Source organism: Euwallacea fornicatus, chromosome 7 (assembly GCF_040115645.1).
Source record: "Euwallacea fornicatus isolate EFF26 chromosome 7, ASM4011564v1, whole genome shotgun sequence".
In the NCBI taxonomy this organism is placed as follows: domain Eukaryota; kingdom Metazoa; phylum Arthropoda; class Insecta; order Coleoptera; family Curculionidae; genus Euwallacea; species Euwallacea fornicatus.
In genome coordinates, this window is record NC_089547.1 from 1,427,254 (window position 1) to 1,442,007 (window position 14,754).

Sequence of the window (14,754 nt, forward strand, 5' to 3'; positions counted from 1 at the left end):
GTTTTTGGTACGATTTTTAAGCATCTTCAACGACTATCACTACATAATCAAATAATAATAATAATTTATTAATATATTATTTTGTTTACTTACATATCTATACATTTTGGTGAAGGTCCTTTTCCAAATAACCAATAAATTTGTGATTTCAGGGATGGCTCTCTCTTTGTGTTCTTCGAATTTTGGATTGAGAACAGAGATACTATATGTATTAGCTCTGAGGTAATACTTTGCGGTTCAAAAGAGTCGGCTTCTCAAGGGGAAGTTTTCCTTTCTTTCTCGACATTGCGCTTGCTCTCCATTTTGGAGCTGAGCCATTTAAGAAATGTATTTAATGAAATGTTAAATAAATAAGAACAATATGAGGAAATTCCCATTACTATTTCTAACTCATCTATTATTAGGTACTCACTTCTATTTTCTCCAAATCCTCGTCTCGGTCCCACTTCATCGTATGTGTCATCGCACCAATTTCTCTAAGATTTACTTCCGGTCATGAGCAGTGGAGCCCTAAAGAGCTCCATAATATGTGTTCTCTTATTGTTCCTGATAGCTTAGATAGGTCAGATCCCAGAGATGAACTTTTTAAATGTTGAGTCTCTTCTGGGGAGAGTCTCGTTCGAAATCGTATCTTTCTAGTATACATTAACAAACGGACATGATGATGGACTATACACTTGGCATGACAAAACCTGCAGAATCAGCTATATTCACTTCTAGATTCGTCCCATATAATTATAGATCCTACGCCTTATTGCTGTCAAGAATAGCAAATCTCTTGCAGGGTTTATAGGTGAAATAAGATTAGGTCAAATCACGTTTTAAGAGGTTGTTGCTTGTTTCTGCATAAATAATCTGGGCGCATGCAAAAAAAAACTACGAACAGGTACCAAGCCAACCACGGGTGCGTGAACAATCATTCGGGGGGTGTGCAAATAAAACACTACGTGCACGTTAAGTATAATCTAGAAGCACGTAAAAATTAAATTATGAACGTGTGAAAAATAATTTAGGGCCACGTATAAAAAATACGGACAAATCGAAATAAACTACGGGCACGTCTGCCTCATTTTATTTTCCTCATAAAATGTACCTTATATCACCACAAAACCCATTATTGCCCAACACATTTACACTTTATTATCGAACCATCCCAAAACATTGTATTTTACATGGTTCTTCCTTTGTAACATTTAAAAGATTGCCTTGGATACAACATACTCATGTACCTAAAGTATTTATTTATTTATCGCCAGCAAATGTGTGCAACCTTCATAGGGTTTACTACCTAGAGCCATTACGAATTGCTAATTTCAGTTCAATAACATTTTACGATTTTCAAAACTCATGTTCTTCGGGCGGACCAGAAAGTGGGAGTAACTGTGAGCAAGGTTACGTATGGAGTAAATACCATATAAATCGGAATGATGGCGGCAAATCGGTTTTTGTCTCAAGATATAAGTCAAGTATTTAGTGGAGCAAAGGATGAATCACTTTGTAAGTACAAGGAATTCGTTTTTGTTTTTATTTAAGAGTTTATCGTGGCAGGTAGGTATGTACCAATTTATCACCGATTTTACACGTTTTGTTGATAATTTTTGTTTTTTTTTACGTGTTATCGACAAATTTAGAGACCAAACTGTATTTCTTTTATTTTAAAAAGATTTAATTAAAGTATCTTTTTCAAAAGTGTTTTAAGCTCATATTCAAAATAAGCGCCGAGAGATTTTTTAATACTCTTTCTCATATTTTTTTATATTCTTCGTTTTTTTTTTATATAAAAAAGACCAAACAATCTTTTTTATTAAATAATTTTGATTATTCTACGTTTTAGCGTTTTCTTTTAATGTGATTGATCACCCCTTAAAAATAAAGTCAAAAGCGTCACACATCCTATGTACAAAGTTAGACAGCGAAGCAGCATAGTGCATAAATAGATACCGAAAAAAAGTTGTATGTAATAGTTTTGTGATTGTAAACGTTTCCGAAGAAACTAGTTTTTGCTGGTACTCTGAATTATATAGGATGACTCAAAATGAAGATACGTGGGTCAAGAAATTTTGCTTAAAATAATATAATTTTTTTTTTAATATAATTTCTATTTTAGATAAAAAGTATTTTTGACATAAAATGGTGTAAACACACCATAAACAGTATTATACAAATAAAATAAACAATTTAACTTATAATTAATATTAAAAAAACTCAACTGGGTCTGGTGATACGTGTTCTATTGTGTCTTTTTTCGTATAAAACTGTTTTTTATTAATTTTATGAACAACCTTGTATATAAGATGTTTCAAAATCAATGATGTTACGGAGGTAATCGGTTATTTTTTGGCGTTTTTTATTGAGAGTGGCAAAAAATAAGTCGTCGCCATTTTGGGTTTTCTATATACAGGGTACTTTGCAGAAATCCTGCATTTCGAGATACACGCTGTATTTCAATTATCTAACAAGATATCGAGAAAGTAAAAAAACGAATGTTGATAGAGTTTCTATCTCAGAATCCAATAGCACAGATCTCTTTTCCAACAATTCAACCTTAGGTGTTTAGATTGATATAATTAAACATTTTCAAATGTTTATCAATATTGGCTGCTATTTCTGTCAAATTTTGACACCTATCAGATTCAAGACTAACATCGAAAAAACTCAATTTTATTAGTCCAACTCGTAATAAGAATTGTTATTGGGAAACAGGTGCGAAAATCCTTTATGGGCATATTAAAGGCACTATATGAAAAAGAGCTGAATATTAATTATTGTCTAGTTTGATATTTTGACTGAAGGTTGTTCTTGCCCTAAATAGTCTGAAAAATTGTACTTTATAACCCGTTATATACACAAATTGTTGCTATAAAACAAATCGTTTCAAATAGGTGATATTTATCTTAGACCTAGATTTTTATTACAAACAACATTGAAATATCTAGTCACGAAATTACGACTATCACAGAGTTATTGAACAAAACTTACAACAACTCGTCCCTCTCAAATCTAATCTGCGATATTTATTTCGAATTTTTTTTTTTTACTTTAAACTGGCTTGAACCACGGTACACTTGACCAGTGTGTAAATCTCATTATGGTATTTATTTATTGATGAAATGTTATGATTATATCGCTAATAGTAACCGATTAATGGCAGTAACATCACTTAAGAAACTGTTTTTTTCACAAATATTCTATAAATCGGTACCTAATTCTACTCTAAAAACTGGTTTAATTGGCAACCAGATCTTTCTCATTCTCACCATTCTGGTGGCGTCAACCTATGGTGGTGGTTATGGACTTCTCGGAGGAGGCGGCTACAACAGCTACGACTACGGAGGTTATTATGGTACCTCCTCATTAGGTAGCTCGTCACTAGGCAATAATTATTATACGAGACCTTATTACACGAGTGGATACCCTAGGTGAGTTAGTTATTCTTCGGCACAAGCCTTGACATGGAAGAACGCATATTTCAGTTCTATCGGAAGTGGCTACTATGAAACCAACTCTGGCTATTATCCAGGAGGAGCATACGGAGGATACGGGAATAGTTATTCATCCGGGTATCGGCCCGGGTACTACTCTGGGTACGGAGGATATAGTGGGTACGGAGGTTACGGGCCTGGTGAGTTATCTTTTTATATGTATTTCACGTGTTCAGCCGCACAAGATTTTGGGTTGAAGTAGTCACACAATAAATTATTTTATTTTTTAACCTATGGGTTGATATTAGGAATATTTACAGAATTACTTAGAAATACTGAAGACCCTGAAGTTGTGGAAATAGGAAATAAAAAAATTGAGTATTTCAGTTCATCCACCGCCAGTTACGACAATTTTGAGTCAAGTTCCTCAGGTAACCGAGTCAATTACTGAAGACTCCAAACTATAACAAAATACTCGCTGTTGCCTATAAATACGTGTAAATACGCTTCTATGAGGGTGCGCATGTTAACGAGTATGTTACCATATTCAAATACAACTTATAACGTGAATGTTGAAGCGATGTGTATCTGTGCATGATGTGTGTTATTGTTACAAATAGCAAGATTATTCAAATAATAACAATTTCTAAGTGAATATTATAACTGCATGAACAGGGCACAAAAACAACATAAAGCTTTGACCTTGTACGTGAATAATTCCGTAAAATGAATCATCTTCGAAGCTTGAAAGTTTAATTATTGTGTTTGAATGGGTGTGTCAATGAGGCTTGACGCTTGTACTGAGAAAGGATATCCTCCCCTATTTTACATATTAACAATTGAGGATGTTCGACGTTTCAGCTTCACTGATTTCCACTTGAAGGCGCAAAACTAGAGCTAAAAAAAAAGAAAATTAATTTATAAAAGAAATTCATGTGGTTAACACAGAAAGTTTAACCTATTCTATATCCCAAAATAACCCAAATTTATTATATCCACTATAATCAAAAAAAGGTTTATTAAAGTAATACTGGGTGTCGAAGTCTAAAAAAAGAGAAAAGTTTATAAGTTTCTTCAAAACATTTGGCAATATTTGAATGGAACAGAAACGTACAAATGTGTAAATTCTTGCAATCTGAAAAGCATACTCTGTCCGAATATTAGAAAACAAATAGGGTAATCAATTTAAAACATAATATTCTTCATGCAAAAATCTTGCGTTTTTTTATGTTGCGCTGAGTAGCCCCTGGGTCAGTGTAGAATAGATCATCCCGTACAGCCTTCAAGAGACAGTATACACCAACTTTAACTTTTTTATTTCAAAATCTAGAAAAATGTTTCAAACACAAAATCTCTAAAGAATTTTGTGGTATTAAAGGAAACGCAATTGTCTTTTTAAGATATGACGAAAATGTTTATATATATACATATTTTACTTAATTATAGCGACTCTTAGAATAACACGCTCTTTCATGACAAAGGATTAAAAATTTAATAATCTGAACCTCATCAGATCTTGGGCTATGATGACAATACAAATATAAGGGCGAACTCAAGATTCAGTTTCAAAAATAATGTCATTATGGGTAACTTTATGAACACTCTGTATACAACTTTTGTTATTACTGTTACACAGTCAAGTTATTTTTGGATAATTTTTTCCATATGTGTCTTAATATTCTAGTGGGACAATAATAATGGGAAAAAACGAAAATCTCAACCTTCGAACTTTACCATTATTGCCATCACGCATTTCTGGCTCATTTTCATTCCGATAAATGTATCATTGCATTGTATTATAATTGCAACAATTTTTTACCAGGTTATTCATCTGGATTGGGTGGTTTAGGAGGATACAGAACCAACTATTTAGGAAGGCCTTATGGATACCGTGGTTATGGCTACTCCAGCTACAGAAAATAAACATCAATATCTTCTGATCATTATGAAAGTGTAATTCTTGGTTCACTTTAGTTCGATTATACTTCAATACTATGAGTACCTACATAAATAATATTTTTCCAAGATCAGAGAATCTCTTAATGCCATTACGAGCAGATAAAACGTATGCCCGTCATGGATAAAACTGTAATACATCATAAGTTTATTTTTATTTTAAATTTGTTATGAGCGCGTGACTGTTTATATGTACCTAATCCTTAACTATGTAACACTGTATAGCAAGTAATTCGTTTTATTGCTATGTTTTCACATGTAATTTAATAATAAAAAATACATTCCTAAAATACTTCTTTTATTTGTGGTATTTTATAAACGTTTTAATCAAACTCGTGACACCCCTACGAGCGAACATAATTTACAAATTCACTTGCCCACTTATACAAGGTCCAATGTATCATAATGGAAATATTTCAGGGGACAAAATATACAACAGGCAAAATAATTAAAAAATGGTAAAAGACCCATGGTCACAAACGTACTATTTTCGACATACAGGGTGACACGTATATGCCAAACATGGCCCGTTTTTGACCATAATCTATTAGCATTTTTTGATTATTATTTTGCACACTACTATCACATTCTGAAATATCTTCATGATGATATGTTACACCCTGTATATTACTAAGTGATCTTTAATGCAATGTCAAATATCCAAATCAAAAAGCAAATTGATTGAATTTAATTACCAAATTCTCTATGTGTTTATAGAACTGCTTTAGATTAATAAAGAAAGTTCATGGTAGTTAGGTTTACGGATCTGTCTCGAAATCCTCGCTCCAGCCCACTCCTACGTCTTATACAGACCCTGTGGGTATTGCAAATTTAAATCATTTGGGGCAAACCTTGAAAGTGTGAAATTTTGGGTGAACGAAGCTTTCTCAGTAGGCAATATGGTATTTTGCCCGTCCTTCAATAAATTATAAGTAGGTAAACATACTCGATTTTCACCAGCACGCCACAGGTATGATTCATTAATGAATCTAACGCCTACAGTACGCTCTCGTCGAACGTTAAAAAATTAGGAATCCTAATCATACAAGCAAAAACAACTCGACATCTTAATAACAATAATGTCGCGGGTTATATGTTAAAACCTACATATAATGTAAACCAGTAGCGTTGAAATGTAGCCCAACTCTGACATAATTTTTATGTAATCCATAAAACTTATGCAAGATTTCTCCTTTCCTTGAATCAAGCTGAGAGCCCACAAGTTTAAAACCCCACAAGACAATTTAGTTATGCATATATTCTTCGTCTGAAAAGCCGGTACTCATGGTACTCCTTCTTTAATGTGACTTGATTTCTATTCTTATTGTATAAATTCGATTGTGATCGCTAACCTACTGGGAATTGCATATCGTTTTTGCTGATGCGTAATGGCACAAGTGAGTAGGTACCATTAAAAACAAAATAACATAATAATAATTAATGTTTAAATTTTGCCTTAAAAATACCCTGTCTCGAGACGCTTGTTACGGGCCTGTTTTTCTAGCCAATAAAATTGTCAATATCTCACAACACATCTAAGCAAAGTATTTTCAATTTATGATGAAATGGCTACTTTGCAATCAGAAGAGTATCACTTTTTAAAATAAATTTCGCCTTCAAATTTTCTTTTCTTGAGGCGCTTGCTACGGTCCTGTTCCTCTAGCAATGAACTTGTCAATTTGATACAATTCACCGTATCAAGGCAACTTCAATTTTTGACAGGATGGCGACTGCACTTCTGGTTCCAGAAAAGTAACGGTTTTTTTAATTAATTTTAACATTAAATATAAGCAATACCTATGGTATTCCTCACCTACTTGGAACTACCTACTCGTTTTGCTGGCACGCAATCTGCGAAGTAAGTATTTACCTATTCAAAATTCAAAAAAATTCTACTTAATTTAAAAGACGTCGAGTATGCAATACGTGATTTCATTATCATTATTGTCATCATTAAGATTAATAAACCGCGCTATCACACCCGCAACTTTTTTTTTCTCAACAGTGAATCGTTGACATACCTTAATTAACTAAATATCTGAGCACTGAGGCGGGTTTCCTGGCAATTACTATAAATTATGTGCACAAGAAAATTGATTTAACCATGGTGGCTCACGGAGAGTACGTGCATACAAATTCATTGCCGTATGTGTGTTTCACTGTCTCGGGTTTTTAATTAAGTAATTATTTATACAAAATACGCGCCGAAACGCATCAACATTAGTTTTCACGTATGTTGATATGGAAACTAACTACGATGTACACATTATTAAAATAGTTGTAAGGAATCATTTGGTCTTCTATTAAAACTGAGCATAAACCTCGCTTTAGCAGATAATTGAGTTTATCATACAAGAGGAACAAAGATGTGTTCTCATGCCTCTCTATACTGAATATTAATGGCCCTAGCCTGATTCTGCTCTGACTTTGCTGTTAATCTCGACCTCATTAACTCCTAACTAATTAGTCCGTGACTGCAGTAGCTGAACTGAGGTTTGCTTTTAATCTCGAACACAAAGTCTTGCCAGATTTCATCAATTCAAAGTCTGTCTATAGACCATAGACTTAATTAACAATCTGTATATTAAGATTATTACATTGTGTTACACCCTTGAGTTTAACTCGGTCCAAGTGAATACCAAACCGCTGTTTTAAATCTAAAGGGGTCATTACCTACGACAAGTAAACCCATTATTTCTAACTTCCTTCATGCAATTAACGAAAACAATAAAACTGATCAAATTGAATTATTCACTGCACGAAAAAATGAACCCATTATACTAATTTTTTTGTATTAAAATTACCTACAACAACGACACGTATAGACACACTATTTATTTACTTATTACATCGTAAGGCCAAATCGATCAACAAGTAGTAAATTGGCTGTTAACTGTTTAATTTTCAGTTTTTTTATTCTCCCATTTAGTTGTTTTGCACAATTCTTATATTGTGCTTTTAATACAGAGATCTGAAATAACTATTTGGGTCCTGGTGTACCTTTCAACGGTAACATGGGCATATAATGACAACAGCAAATTCTTGGGCAATGATATTAATGAAGAGTACCGCCACGGTCAAGGTGGAAGACGAAGACGTCCTAGCAATCAAGGTATACTGATTATCGAGTATAATTCATACAGGAAAAGAATATTTAACTAAACATTGTTTGCAAATTGCAAAGCAAACTTTCGCTGAGCATCTTCACATTTAAACATTTTTGAAATTCGCAATAAAGGTGCAACCAATCCGTGCCATTTTGGAGGAGCTGGGGGGTTCGGAAAACCCAAAACTGAAGGAACGGGAAGAACATTTTTCGATCTGCAGTACTACAACTTAGAACACAACTACCATATAAACGTAAATTGCGGTGGAGGCAGTTACCCTGGTGCCGTGGTTCCCATTCATCCCGCTACAGTTACCGGATCAGGGGCCATTGCAAACGATCATGGAGGACAAAAACCTTTGGGAGGACATAGACCTTTAGGAGGGCATAGGCCTTTAGGGGTGCATAGGCCTTTTGGAGGGTTAGGTAAATTCATCATTTTTAATAACATGTAATTCCTTGGTTGAAGAGATATTACGTTTCAGGTCATGGAGGTGGAGGCCACAGACCTGGGGGTAACAATCCTGCCTTTATTAATAATCATAATAATTAGGTTGTTCATACACTTATCTACTTCTGTAGGAGGCGGAGGATTGTTTGGAGGTGGAAATAGGCCCCACCAAGAAGGATCCTATGGACCGGCTACTCAAGTCCAAAGTAGGTTAGCTCCTTACTCTGGTAAAATATTTTAAGAGAAATATGGTTCTGAAGCTATGAAGCACCGAAAGATTCATAACGATTAACAGATCGATTCAGTTGATGAAAAGTGAAATAGAAAAGAATTACTTAAATTACAAGACTAGAATTAATGTCGTTTTCTGCAAGATAACTTCAGGCCGGAATTATGACTGAAATTATAAATAAACACTTTATTTGTTTCACGTTTAAATATAAATTGACACCAGGTGGAAATGGGGGAGGCCTAGGTCCAGTAGCAGGGGCATTTGCAGGCATTCTTCCATCTCCTCAACAGTTTGCCACAGGTTTTTCCGATGGAGTCCAAAGTTTCATAGGTACTATACCGGCAATTGCTCAAAGCTTCCAGTCGATTTTACCAAGTTTTGGAAACTTTCAGTTACCCCAATTCAATCCTGGAGGTACGTAGACTTTATATTATAAACCCTAAATTTATTTTACATTATTTTATTTATATACGTAAAATTTTAAATATGAAGTTATAAAATTACAAAATAGAAATATGCAAACAAATTTTCGTTGCTGCCATCATATGGAATAAGTGGATGAAGAACTTGCCCATTCTTGGCCTGAATGCCTCTAAAAATGACTTTCTGCAAGTGCATACATAACGCATGTACATAATACGTACCGTTCCTCTATTTCTTCTCGCAAAAAAATTATCTTATATTCAAATAAACATGTTGAATTTTCACGAAGCAAACACTGGACCTGTGACCTTTCGACCGCTTTTTCAAGGAAGTTCCTTCAATAACCTGGTCAATAGACCCACTACCACCCCAACTGCAGCGCCGCCAACATTTACAACCACCGACCCTGATGACATAATTTATAACGATCAAATTAGGCCTGTGCATGAGGATCATGACCCAATTACTGAACCGTATCTCAGTAATAGTGATAAGCGTCTCACAGGTTAGTCAAGTATCTGAACAGGTTAAAATTATATCATTTAGTGCATGATTAAAGACAATGCTTCATTTTCATAGTATCAAAATCACAATAATTGATAGTATAAAAATATATTTGTAGCACTTGATGGTCAATGATAAATGAAAGGGCTAAATGACATTTTTGTGTACAGCAAATTACTAAATTAGCTATAGTTACTAAGTTATAGAAACTAACCGAAGTTATTTGTTCCTTCACACCCATTCACGTTAACTTTCTTTTTCGATATATCTTGCTTTACGTAACTTTGCCACAGTGATCCTGAACTAACTCAATTTTTGTACACACCTACATAAAGGACTGAACATTTTTAATCCTCACAAAATTCAATCTCAACAAGTTATAGAACGTTGTAGCCTATAGAATTGAGAACATTTAGATATTCGGTAATTCGAGACTCCACTTTGACGTTTTCGTTAATATTGGTCTTGCAGAACTTTATTTACTTGACCAAATTTTAGGTGGAAATAAGTGGTATTATCCTGATGGCAGGCCATACTACCCAAATGATGATGGACGAGGTGGCAGGGCACGCTATACCCATAGAAGTTTCCCAGAAGAACGATTTAATAATAGGTCACAGACAAGAAGTCTTCGATTCCCATTAACGTGATGGAAAAATTTTAAATTACTAAATACACTAATTTGTTTTGATTAAATTAAATATTTTCAAGGCGGTTCTTCCAGTAAGTTGAATCCGAAAACCTTTCTTATCTTAAATGGGACAGAAGGTCGACTTTCTTACTTGAATGAAACGCAACGCTATTCCTGAATTATTGCATTATGACCGGATTTTAAAGATTATTTCGTATAACACTTCCTATTTTGATTTTTAAACGGCGTTATGAATAGGTTAGAGTTTGAGCTGAACGTTTTAGTTTTTACAAATTCGATTGATGCAGTTTCCAGGAGCCCTCCATATATACTGTATGTACTCATAAAACAACAAAATAAAAACTTGAACATGTAGAGGACGATTTCTTACACATTAAAATTGTGTGGTTTTAGAAACCATCGTTTGATATATGTACACACAATATTAATGTTACCAACGTCATATTAATATAAAACTCCTAAAAATTATAGTAAGGAATCCTAAAACAAATATCCACTTAAAATCTCCATACCCAACTGCATAAAACAACTTTTTTAACATGAAACCTTTCTATATATATTTCATATTCATAATAAAAAATAGCAAACGACAGACTCTATTGAGCACCAATTCGTATAGTTTCGGCATAAATATGTAAAAACTTGATTACCAAAAGAATAAGTTATAAATTGTAATACGTTGTTCTTTACTTACGTTACAACTGTATGATACCAAACTCAATAAGATGAATTGTGGTTCCATTGCGAATTGTTGCTCCAATTTCAAGAAGATCACATGATGTAGTTGTGAATTCGTACATGCTACAATTAAAATGAAAATTATAATTAACTTACACAGACTATTCCAACGATATTTAGACGCTATATTTCTCTGTCTTTGTACAAGCTAAAACACCTTGAACAAAAAAGTTGTGGGTTAAAGCGTTTTTTATGCCGTAGATCAAGCGGCACTCATACTCCAATGAGTGCAGCGCCCCGTTGACAGAATATTTTGCAGGTGCAGCAAAAAAGATACCTTTCCTGCATGACCTTTCGAAATCACTGTTTAGGTTATTATAGTAATGTTCATGTCCCACCGCAATCGAAGTGAAATCTTGTATATTCACCGTATTAATTCTTACCTCAAAATAATACATCCTCTATCTTTGGGCTTGCTCAAAACTTTAAAAAATCGTTTGGCTATACTATTTAGGTAATTATTATAGATCACTTCCTTATCAGTGAGTGGCGCAACCTCCAAACAGGACGAATTATCGACAGGTAACGCTTTACGTTCACCTAAAATCATCATTAGTCTTCTCGTTCATTTTTCCTTTTTAGGTTGAGCTCACCAAGCAAATGAATAGTTCTCACCGAACCGCTCTTATAACATGTCAACATAGATATGTCAACAATTGTTGACTCTGCAACATTAAGTTTCTTTGTCAAACAAAAGACCCCAATTCGTCCACTTAATTGGATATCACAAGAAAATAATCTATGGATAAACTTTTCTGAATTATTTTTTGCACATAACTTTTCATCTGAAATAGAGCAAACATTTCTTGAATTCCAATACGCCCTTTTAAGGCAATAACAGTCGCTGATATTTTCCTGTAGATTATTAGCGAAAGAAGTTAAGTCTTCCGGACTTAGTACCCATGACATTTGAAACTTCTGGATATAAAGGTTGTAATTATTCTAAAAAAATATTCATTTTAATTCGTCACTTAAAATATTCTCGTCATAATTTACAAAATCTAAGCCAACATGAAAATCCGTCTCAAAAAAGTTATTTATTGGATGAGTATACAGATAGGGCCATAAGGTAGCCCAAAGAGCATCATCTCTATTCAAAAATGTACAGAGATCTGCCTCCTCGGCTGTTTTCGTCATTGTTTCATGAGTCCATCCGGGAGCGAATATGGCCATTGACAAATTGTATTTCCTTATTATTTGTGCAGCCTGAGAAATTAAGTATTTGGCTACTTATAGGACACAATCAAAGATAAATGAAATCAGGAGTTGACCTAATACCTTATAGGTGTTGAACTGTCCTCCGCCGAACATGTTACGACCAAACACATCAACTCCCACGAAAACGTCGAACTGCCTTGCCCCAGCTAAAGCTGCGGTGTTTTCCAATTTCTCTTCGTTCCAAGAATAGTTCAAAAATATACCATCACAACAATCAAAGAAACATCTAAAATAATTTAGTACTGAAATTACCAATTTACTGGACACTGAAGGTGAGTTCCACCTATTTAGATTATTTAGCTGATCTTGCCACTTAAGGTTTCCATCTTTTGTAACACTATCATACCAAATAATAACATTTTCACTGTTTTGCAGATGAGTCTGCAAGGTCAAAATTTCTACAAAATCCCTTAGGAGTTCAGGGTTTTGTACTGTGTTTTCAATGTTTAGTAACCATCCATCAAATCCAAATATTTTTTGGATTTCAGTGAGGCGATAGACGAACTCTTTCATTTGATCATGATTATTGAAGATTTCTTCATTGCAAATTTTAACGCCATCCTGGTTTTCAGTGATTATGGTGCCTGCAAGTATTCAAGAGAATGTAAGTTTGAATATGTTCTTTTAGTGCTGCCAACCTAAGACTTTAACGCCGTTTCTATGCCCTGCATTAATCCATGCTAGTGGTGGAATTGTTATAAAATAATGACTGAAGTATACAAAGTAATCTACTTGAGACCAGTTGTAAAAAGTGTAACCATCAGTTGCTAATGTTTTGTCTTCATGATTGTCAAAAGGCACATACCTAATGAGGTATGCAGAAAAATGTTCAAACATATTTAATATTCAATGAATGTACTTACGAATCTGCCTGATATCCCCCCTTGTAATCATGACAAACCAACGTTTTTGGTGCAGCCCTACAATCAATACGTGGCCTTAGCCTGAACGTGTTTTCAGTGCAATGACAATCTGATAGAGCATTCTTAATTATATGGCTGGAACGTTCTTTTAAAGGTTGTATTTGTTTCACCCATTCGGGTGGATTTATAAGGCAGTCTTCAATATCAGAGTATTTCACAATAGGTCGGCACTGAGTGAAACTAGGAATCATTTTTCAATTTTTTTTGTTGGAATGTGATTATGCTGTAAATAAGGTTGTGTCTATTAAATGACAATTCACTTGAAAAAGAGATATGGCAACTACAATAACAATGCTCTATATACACATACTAATGAATCACTATTATACAGGATGATTCCTGTTATGCAGACAGTAGATGATTGTGTGGCTATAATTATTGTTTCACTTATAACAACACAACCTATATTAAAATGTACTAATACAGGGATGAAACATTTTTTTGGTGATATATTATTTATACTAATAGTTTCTTCCTAATTGATCATGCATGCTTGTCCATGTTGCAGTTACATATATACCCACCTTAACATAAGGAGTTGCATAACCAAACAGAATACACATGCCAAATGCACTGAATATGCTGAATATTTGTTGTCCCCTTAAAATGGTATATTATTTATTTCAACCATACACCAAGCTTGAACAATTTATCTTTTTTAATTCTCAAAAAAACATCTAACAAATCAGCTAATCAAATGTCAGCATCATAAATGAAAAATATCAAATAATAAACTAGTTTAATTATCAACATTTTTTTATGTAAAACGTATGTGACTACACTCACCCTAATTTACTAAGTATAATCTCTTTCATTATAGTTATTATAAACAGAAATGTGGTTTACCGCAGAAAAATATAAATATGAAATATCACTAACACCCAACAATGTAATTTCTTTTCTTATCGAAATACTATAGCCTATAGCATACAAAATACTGCGTTCTTTGATAACAGTAATATGAGATTAAAAAATTAACTATTTATATAAATAATAATGGAATCTCTAGTACTTCAACATACATAATACGGGCAAAACAAAAACATTAAAACTATGGTTAGGATTAGACAGTTTTAGAAATACAGATCTGGATTGGATTGCACGCCATCAGATTTTCAACCAATCGGAC

The 14,754-nt window shown here is 33.8% G+C and overlaps 3 protein-coding genes across 9 annotated transcripts; 2 read left to right on the top strand and 1 right to left on the bottom strand.

Annotated features, from left to right (window-relative positions):
* The first annotated feature begins 1,095 nt into the window (after positions 1 to 1,095).
* On the top strand, positions 1,096 to 5,668 carry LOC136340271 (keratin-associated protein 19-4-like). Of its 2 annotated transcripts, XM_066284224.1 has the most exons (5): positions 1,096 to 1,497; positions 3,241 to 3,419; positions 3,474 to 3,622; positions 3,743 to 3,853; positions 5,245 to 5,668. In XM_066284224.1, the coding sequence occupies exons 1-5, from the start codon at positions 1,486 to 1,488 to the stop codon at positions 5,343 to 5,345; spliced, it is 552 nt and encodes a 183-aa protein (XP_066140321.1). In that variant the 5' UTR covers positions 1,096 to 1,485; the 3' UTR covers positions 5,346 to 5,668. The 2 variants fall into 2 exon arrangements, with proteins under 2 accessions (XP_066140321.1, XP_066140322.1); XM_066284225.1 differs by lacking the exon at positions 3,743 to 3,853 and having other exon boundaries at positions 1,113 to 1,497.
* ENGase (Endo-beta-N-acetylglucosaminidase) lies at positions 3,682 to 14,641 on the bottom strand. Of its 4 annotated transcripts, none has more exons than XM_066284175.1 (10): positions 14,412 to 14,641; positions 13,566 to 13,848; positions 13,341 to 13,507; positions 12,986 to 13,286; positions 12,763 to 12,928; positions 12,481 to 12,690; positions 12,078 to 12,426; positions 11,868 to 12,024; positions 11,441 to 11,547; positions 3,682 to 4,319 (listed from the first exon to the last, which is right to left on the bottom strand). In XM_066284175.1, exons 2-9 carry the CDS (start codon positions 13,814 to 13,816, stop codon positions 11,442 to 11,444), a joined length of 1,707 nt encoding a protein of 568 aa, XP_066140272.1. In that variant the 5' UTR covers positions 13,817 to 13,848; positions 14,412 to 14,641; the 3' UTR covers positions 3,682 to 4,319; position 11,441. The 4 variants fall into 4 exon arrangements, with proteins under 4 accessions (XP_066140272.1, XP_066140270.1, XP_066140271.1 ...); XM_066284173.1 differs by lacking the exon at positions 3,682 to 4,319 and adding an exon at positions 14,150 to 14,225 and having other exon boundaries at positions 10,788 to 11,547; XM_066284174.1 differs by lacking the exon at positions 3,682 to 4,319 and adding an exon at positions 14,150 to 14,264 and having other exon boundaries at positions 10,788 to 11,547.
* On the top strand, positions 6,658 to 11,100 carry LOC136340260 (uncharacterized). 3 transcript variants are annotated; one of them, XM_066284190.1, is made up of 8 exons: positions 6,658 to 6,775; positions 8,346 to 8,490; positions 8,617 to 8,910; positions 8,970 to 8,999; positions 9,067 to 9,141; positions 9,390 to 9,581; positions 9,880 to 10,095; positions 10,593 to 11,100. In XM_066284190.1, exons 1-8 carry the CDS (start codon positions 6,767 to 6,769, stop codon positions 10,742 to 10,744), a joined length of 1,113 nt encoding a protein of 370 aa, XP_066140287.1. In that variant the 5' UTR covers positions 6,658 to 6,766; the 3' UTR covers positions 10,745 to 11,100. The 3 variants fall into 3 exon arrangements, with proteins under 3 accessions (XP_066140287.1, XP_066140286.1, XP_066140288.1); XM_066284189.1 differs by lacking the exon at positions 6,658 to 6,775 and adding an exon at positions 7,600 to 7,658; XM_066284191.1 differs by lacking the exon at positions 6,658 to 6,775 and adding an exon at positions 7,600 to 7,658 and having other exon boundaries at positions 9,919 to 10,095.
* Positions 14,642 to 14,754: the final 113 nt, after the last annotated feature.

Coding starts and splice junctions, on each gene's coding strand:
- LOC136340271 (XM_066284224.1), top strand. Junction 3,420..3,473: donor TACACGAGTGGATACCCTAG/GTGAGTTAGTTA, acceptor CGCATATTTCAG/TTCTATCGGAAGTGGCTACT. Junction 3,854..5,244: donor TTTTGAGTCAAGTTCCTCAG/GTAACCGAGTCA, acceptor ATTTTTTACCAG/GTTATTCATCTGGATTGGGT.
- LOC136340260 (XM_066284189.1), top strand. CDS start 7,620: ATGGAAACTAACTACGATGTACACATTATTAAAATAGTT. Junction 8,911..8,969: donor TAGGCCTTTTGGAGGGTTAG/GTAAATTCATCA, acceptor ATTACGTTTCAG/GTCATGGAGGTGGAGGCCAC. Junction 10,096..10,592: donor TAGTGATAAGCGTCTCACAG/GTTAGTCAAGTA, acceptor ACCAAATTTTAG/GTGGAAATAAGTGGTATTAT.
- ENGase (XM_066284175.1), bottom strand. CDS start 13,816: ATGATTCCTAGTTTCACTCAGTGCCGACCTATTGTGAAATACTCTGAT. Junction 13,508..13,565: donor GGGGGATATCAGGCAGATTC/GTAAGTACATTC, acceptor ATACCTCATTAG/GTATGTGCCTTTTGACAATC. Junction 12,427..12,480: donor TTCATGTTGGCTTAGATTTT/GTAAATTATGAC, acceptor ATATTTTTTTAG/AATAATTACAACCTTTATAT.